Here is a 7,461-nt window from a genome sequence, read left to right on the forward strand (position 1 = left end):
AAGACACCACACTCCTAACAGCCTGTGTGTAAGCTCAAGTGAAGAGTGGACTCGGCCTGGGCTCCTCACACTCCACGCTTTAAGGCGTTTCGTCCTGCCCATGGGGCTTGGTCACAGAGCCTTCTGGGCAAGGTTAAACGCTTGAGGTGTGGTGTGGCCTTGGAGTGCCAAGCTATCCTCTCTGGTGATCCACTATGTAGGGGGTGCTGGTGTCTAAGGCACTCAGCCAAATCCAATATGCACGCTGAGATGGAAGGATGCCACACTTCTAACAGCCCGTGTGTAAATTCAATTGAAGAGCTGCCTCAGTCTGGACTCCTCCCACTCCACGCTTCAACACGTTTGGTCCTGTCCATGGGGCTCGGTCACAGAGCCCTGTGGGCAGGGTAAAACATGTCAGAGGGTATGGTCTGGGAGGGCGCTCTTCACTTGAAGTTAGACTCCCCCTGTTAAAAGTGCCATGTCCTTCCATCTTGGAGATATAACTGGAGCCTTTGGGGCTACAGATTAGATGTGCCAGGTTGCCAAGGGGACCTCCAGCGATTTGCGTTTCTGTTCAAAGTGATTCGTCCAGGCGAGCAGCAGCTTTTGCATTGGAAGGCGAGTATTTTTTTACTCTAGTGTAAGGTAGGAGAAGGTGGAGGGGAAATGTATTTCCATTAAAACTCTGATTCGGGTAGGTACCAGAGGGTTGGATTCTTCTATTTTTTTTTTTATTCCTTGCAGTAGTTTTTAAGTCTCTATCACCTCCTATTTTGTAATAACAAAGTTATCGGTCTTTCACCGCTGAATTCCCGATTTAATTTATTTATTTGTTCTACATCATAAGCAGCACAACACCATCATTTGACTATGAGAACTGGGCATTCCAGTGGGGAGTTAATCACCAGTGGAATCTGTGACTCAGGCTACCAGCAACCACACAAAACTCAAAACCATTTTGGGTGGAGTTGACCTACAAGGTTTAAAGTGTTATCTAAACCTAAGAGCAGAAATGTCATATACAGTGGGGAAAATAATTATTTGATCCCCTGCAGATTTTGTAAGTTTGCCCACTTACAAAGAAATAAAGGGTCTATAATTTTTATCTTATGTGTATTTTGAATGATAGAAACAGAATTTCAACCAAAAATCCAGAAAATAACACACAATACAAATGTTATGAATAAGTTGCAGTTCAGTGAGTAAAATAAGTATTTGATCCCCAAGCAAAACATGACTTAGTACTTGGTGCAGAAACCCTTGTTGGCAAGCACAGAGGTCAGATGTTTCTTGTAGTTGGTGACCAGGTTTGCACACACCTCAGGAGGGATTTTGGTCCACTCTTCTCTAAATCCTTAAAGTTTCTTGGCTGTTTATTGGCAACTCTAAGTTTCTGCTCCCTCCATAAATTTTCTATAGGATTAAGGTCTGGAGACTGGCTAGGCCACTGCATGACCTTATTCATGGGACACTTCTTTGTTGCCTTGGTGTTATATTTTGGGTCATTGTCATGCTAGGAGACCCATCCATGACCCATCTTCAGTGTTCTGAGGGAAGAAGGTTCTCATCCAGGATTTTACAGTACATGGCCCCATCCATTGGCCCCTCAATGCGGCAAAGTTGGCCTGTACCTTTTTAACAGAGAAACAGTCCCAAAGCATGATGTTTCCACCTCGGTGCTTGAATGTAGGGATGGTGTTCTTAGGATCATGGTCAGAATTTTTCTTCCTTCAAACACGGCGAGTTGAGTTAATACCAAAGCGCTCCATTTTGGTTTCATCTGACACCAGCACTTTTTTCCAATCCTTCTCTGAATCGTTTATATGTTCATTGGCATGACTGTACATGTGCCTTCTTGAGGAGGGGGGCTGTCCGTGTTTGGAGGAAGAAAAATGCTGACTGTGACCCTAAGAACACCATCCTTACAGTCAAGCACCGAGGTGGAAACATTGTGCTTTGGGGCTGTTTCCATGTTAAAGGTACAGACCGACTTTGCCACATTGAGGGTCCAATGGATGGGGCCTTCTTCCCTCAGCCAGAAGACTGAAGATGGGTTATGGATGGGTCTTTCAGCATTACAATGACCCAAAATGTAAATGGTCACATGCTCCTTCACTGTTCTGTATCCATGGAGGGGAGGCGTTGTCACCCAAGGACAGGAAGTCGTAACATAGATGGGTGGGGTTCAGTAGAGGGTCAACATGCTCACTTACTGTATTGTGTTTATGGAGGAGCAGTGTTGTCCACCCACAAACAGAAAGTGTTTTAGAAATGTTATTGAAATAGAGTAAACCGCGCTGGTCAACCCCCAGTTACCCCGGTTGCTAAATTGTTTTTTATAGAAAGTGTTTTAGGACTCCATAACATTTTACTGTCTCCCTCTTCTCCATAACATAGATGGGTGGGGTTCTGTTGAAGGTGACAACACTCACTCCTTGTAATGTATCTATAGACAAGCAGCAGCATCACCCAAGAACAGAAAGTTTGTTAAAACTATAGAACACCTTCTCCTCTCCTTTTCCATAACATAAATGAGTGAGTTTCTTTAGTGGGTGACAACACTCAATCACTGTGATGTATCTATGGAGCAGCAGCATTGTCACCCAAGGACAGGAAGCATTTCAAGACTATAGAGCACCTTCCCCTCTCCTTTTCCATAACTTAAATGGATGACTTTCTGTAGTGGTTGACAACGCTCAATCACTGTCTGTGAAGGAGGAGCAGCTTCACCCAAGGAGAGGACACATATTTATATTATAGAACACCTTCTCCTTTCCTAATTATCCATATATGAGTGGATTTCTGTAGAGAGTGACAACGCTCACTCACTCTAATGTATCTGTGGAGAAGCAGCATTATCACCCAAGGTCAGGAAGCATATTAAGACTATACACCTTCCCCTCCCCCTCTTCTTCATAGGAATTCAGGACATGTAGATGCCGTCATTGCAAGTGTAAACTGATAGTTTAGTCTAGGGGAGAGTGAAAGCACTTTAGATGCAGGTGACCCCCTTCTACGCTGCAGAGATGGGCTATTGACCATGCATTGGTCCTGAGGAGCAGGGGGGAGAAAACACTGTGTGGTCGGGTCCAGCATCTTCTTTTCTATACCCCTAGACCTGAACGAGCAGCCAGTCCTTGCAGTGGCCGCACGAGCAGCCAGTCCTTGCAGTGGCCGCACGAGCAGCCAGTCCTTGCAGTGGCCGCACGAGCAGCCAGTCCTTGCAGTGGCCGCACGAGCAGCCAGTCCTTGCAGTGGCCGCACGAGCAGCCAGTCCTTGCAGTGGCCGCACGAGCAGCCAGTCCTTTGCAGTGGCCGCAGTGCCTGCACAGCCCCACTGCCAGGGAAATTTCTTTACATTTCTAGGACTTGGGCTCTAAAGCCCATAGGATGATTTAACTCATTCACTCTTTTTTCTTTTTTTTTTAATCCCAAAGGAAGTACCACACTCACCTTCTGCAGTTTGATGGCGAAGGCGGTTGGAAGTTTGAGAAGCTGGACACCGCTGCGCGCCTCTCGCTCACAGAGGAGAAACTACGGTTGGAGCAGCAGCTGGCTGGCATGCCAAAAATGCAGCAGCGGCTCAATGAACTTTGCCAGCTGCTGGGAGAGGATTCGGAAGTGGGCAGTACTGAAGAGGATGAGTCTACAGAGCCGGCAATCTAAGAGCATCACTGCACCGTTCCTATATCTAGAGAAGAAGTTCTTAACTCTGAGTTTGCATCAGAGTCACAGCCATGTCCCTCCGGCTGGAGCTCCTACCCCCGGCCTTTTTTTGTTTTCAGTGAACTGATTGCTGCAGAGGTAAAGCATCACTGAAGATATCACAGTGACTCCTTTGTTCAGCTGATGCCTGTACATCCCAACTATTGCAGGCCATGTTGGTAGGTAAGGAGCCAACCCTCACTTTTCTGTCACTGCTTGTCATGTGGCAGCCCCCCCCACCCCGACACTGAATGTGGTCTGCCTGCAGGCTTAGTTAGCTATAGGCAAGAGTCATTTCTGTCCGTGTTTTAAACCTATAGACCTTCTGTGGTTTGAGCCAAGTAAATGTGAAGGAAATGGGGTCATATGCTTTTGATATGTGTCCCCTCTGCGTTGCCAGTAAGTGGTTCTTCTACACCAAGAATTCTTCTCCTGCACAATTGTAACCCGCTTCCCAAAGAGAGATTGTAACAGAACATTTCAATGTCATTTTAAAAAGTGGAGGAAAGGAAAGTGACTGGTGTTTCCCATGGCTAGAGGAGTACCACCTTCTGCTTGAGTGTAGCACTGATATCATCACAGACATAGCAAATGATGGCTAGACCATCACTAGATCCACCTCATAACATTCCTATACTTGAGGATTATATGTACCTGCTTGTGGTAAGACATTTTTAGACACTGGGGGGAGATTTACTAAAACTGGTGCGCTCAGAATCTGGTGAAGCTGTGCATGGTAGCCAATCAGCGTTTAGCTTTAGCTTGTTTAAGCCTTGGCAATAAAACCTGGAAGCTGATTGGTTTATGCAGAGTTGCACCAGATTTTGCACGCTCCAGTTTTCTTAAATCTCCCCCAGTGTTGTCTGCTCATTCAGGACAAAATGACAGTGTATGTGCAAAGGGCATCCCCTGGCCCAGTGATGCTCACTTTGCCAGGGTACCCCCATCACTCCTTCCTCTGTCACATCCGGCACCCAAACACCTAGTGTTATCTGGTGTCCGACGCTAGGCGAAGTGGTAGCTTCACTCCTTACGTCACGTGCCTGTACTTGAGTCTTTGTTATTGGCTGTTAGACCACATGTTTCCCCATGCCCAGAAACACCAGGTATATTCACCTACTGGAGCATCGGAGGGAGCAGTTTGGAGGGAGTCCTGGTTAAGGAGACTGAGTGGGTCGGGTAGGGGGCCCCTCAAATGGTAAACATGACTTTTAAGGCTCCATGCACACAGATGTGAAAAGGGGGACCCATTGAAAGATTTCCCCTTGCTTCTTATGACAACTCTAAAATGTTGGATTTCCCATCACTTTTTTGTGGGACAGAGGTTCTAATCCTTCCACGTTCTATCAGAGGGAAGTGTGTGGTGACCCATTGATGCCCCTTAGATGCGTGGTGCCCCATCAATACCCATTAGATTTGTGATGCTCCTTTGATGCCCATTAGATGTGTGGTACCCCATTGATGCCCATTAGATTTGTGATGATCCTTTGAACATTAGATGTGTGGTGCCCCATTGATGCCCATTGGATTAATGATGGTCCTTTGATTCCCATTAAATGTGTGGTACCCCATCAATGACCATTAGATTTGTGATGCTCCTTTGATGAACATTAGATGTGTGGTGCTCCATTGATGCCCATTGGATTAGTGATGATCCTCTGATGCCAATTAGATGTGTGGTGCCTTACTGGTGTCCACCAGATTTGTGATGCTTTTATGATGCCCATTAGATGAGTGGTGCCTCATTGATGCACATTCGATTTGTGATGCTTATTAGATGTGGATGGGTTGTGGTCATGAATCCAGTACCATGCAGCTCAAGAGCAGCCACAGTCTTTCTTTAGTCCAGGTCAATCGGCCACTGTGATGGTCCTTTGATACCCATTAGATGTGTGGTACTCCATCAATGCCCATTAGATTTGTGATGATCCTTTTGATGCACATTAGATGTGTGGTGCCCCATTGATGCTCATTGAATTTGTGATGGTCCTTTGATGCCCATTAGATGTGTGGTGCCTTACTGTTGTCCATCAGATTTGTGATGCTTTTATGATGCCGATTTAGATGTGTGGTGCCTCATTGATGCCCATAAGATTTGTCATGCTCCTTTGATGCCCATTAGATGTGGTTGGATTGTGGTCATGAATCCAGTACCATGCAGCTCAAGAGCAGTCACAGTCTTTCTTCAGTCCAGGTCAATCGGCCACTGTTGCATGACAACCAATCAGATACCACCAATCATTATTTTCTAGTGCTAGTCAGTAAAAAAAAAAAAAAAAAAGAGGATGTTACTTGTTGCATTGGTCAACATAGACTCTTTTCTTTCCTCCACATCCATTGTGTATTTTTGAGTAACTCACCCCTGACCTCCTGATGTCAGGTGGGTTATGCTGGCCATATACGTGTCAATTTTTTCATACAATCGGCTATCCAGGCCGCTTGTTTGTTTGAATGGTCCAGATTTCTGACACCATCGTTTGAGGCATTGGAACATACATTTTTTTCAGTCCAGATCCATGTTTCAAAAATATACCCTGCACAGTGAATATGTGTGCTTCCCAGAGAGTGGGAAGATACCCATACATAACACAAATAGTATATTTACCTGCAACATATCACTTCCAAAGCCAAATATTTCTTGGAAGAATAAAAAGAATCAAAAGTGACAAATTCAGTATCAATTGATCACTCCACGTACTATATAATTGGCTGGAAAATGATCAGAATTATCCGACCCTTCTGATTGCTTTTACATTCGTTCCCAAGGATTGATACGTGTATGACCAGCACAGCATTGCATCATTTTCTATATGGGTAGGAAACTCTGTAATGTGATGAAGGGAATTCCTTCAAGTTTAGAAAATTATTTTTGTAATTCAAAATTTCCAAAAATGTGACTTCCTCCAGTCTTAAGGTAGCCTAAAGCCTCAGCATTTTCATTAGAAATGCATCCTTGCTGACTTATAAACCACTTTATGATTAATTTTTATGTACAGCAATGCCAATAACACATCTCTTTACTCCACTACTCCATGCACGGCCTCTGGCTTTCTCCATGTGGCTTCTGCAGACTTTCTGGTTCTTCTTCATTTCTATGCTCTATCTAATGTCACACAGGCCCCCAACTTGACATTGATCCAAATTGTAAGGTTGGCTCTTTGGCTTTCAGGATTTTGTCGGAGTCCACCCGTACCTGCAACACAAAAGCTTCCAAAAATGTCTAATCGCAATATAGCCATACGTCCCAATATTCCTCATGTCATTGGGCGTGCCCACCTGGTCACGGCGTCATTGCTTACTATTCCTCAGGCCTGCCAGTGTACCCAGCGGCCGCATGTATCATGTGAGTGTGCACATAGGGCTGGCACTTTGTATGCACCATAGGACCCTGCAAGCCAATGAGCCACCCTTACAATGGAAAGCAAGGCCAGTCAGGGGACTGCGTGATATGAGAGGATGGAAATTAAGTTATAGAAGAAGCAGAGAACAATGTGACATCAGCATCTTAATGAGCAAAAGAAAAAAAATAGGGTTTACTTTCACTATAATATGAGAAGTAATCATCCATTAGAGATGATCTTAGACTTTAGTCATAGGGGTGCTGTTTCCTTTATATCTGCATATATTTTAGTTATGTTGACTTGCAGGCCAATGCCATCTTTATTATAGACCTTATATAACCAAGGAGGGAGAGGAGCAGAGAGGTTTTCTTGGAACATTTGTAATCAGCTTCTACTTTTTATTCTCTCATACTGAACGTAAAACTTGGAATGC

At 44.8% G+C, this 7,461-nt stretch overlaps 1 protein-coding gene across 1 annotated transcript in view; it reads left to right on the forward strand.

Annotated features, from left to right (window-relative positions):
* The window catches only part of ABCD1 (ATP binding cassette subfamily D member 1), a 97,542-nt gene extending 90,830 nt beyond the window's left edge, over positions 1-6,712 (forward strand). Inside the window, exon 10 of the mRNA XM_077478881.1 lies at positions 3,420-6,712. Within this exon, the coding sequence (XP_077335007.1) occupies positions 3,420-3,648 (229 nt within the window). The 3' untranslated portion in view covers positions 3,649-6,712. The remainder of the gene's footprint in view (positions 1-3,419) is intronic.
* Positions 6,713-7,461: the final 749 nt, after the last annotated feature.

This window comes from Lithobates pipiens, unplaced genomic scaffold (genome assembly GCF_037356315.1).
Source record: "Lithobates pipiens isolate NorthernLeopardFrog02 unplaced genomic scaffold, aLitPip1_a1.2 Scaffold_1, whole genome shotgun sequence".
In the NCBI taxonomy this organism is placed as follows: domain Eukaryota; kingdom Metazoa; phylum Chordata; class Amphibia; order Anura; family Ranidae; genus Lithobates; species Lithobates pipiens.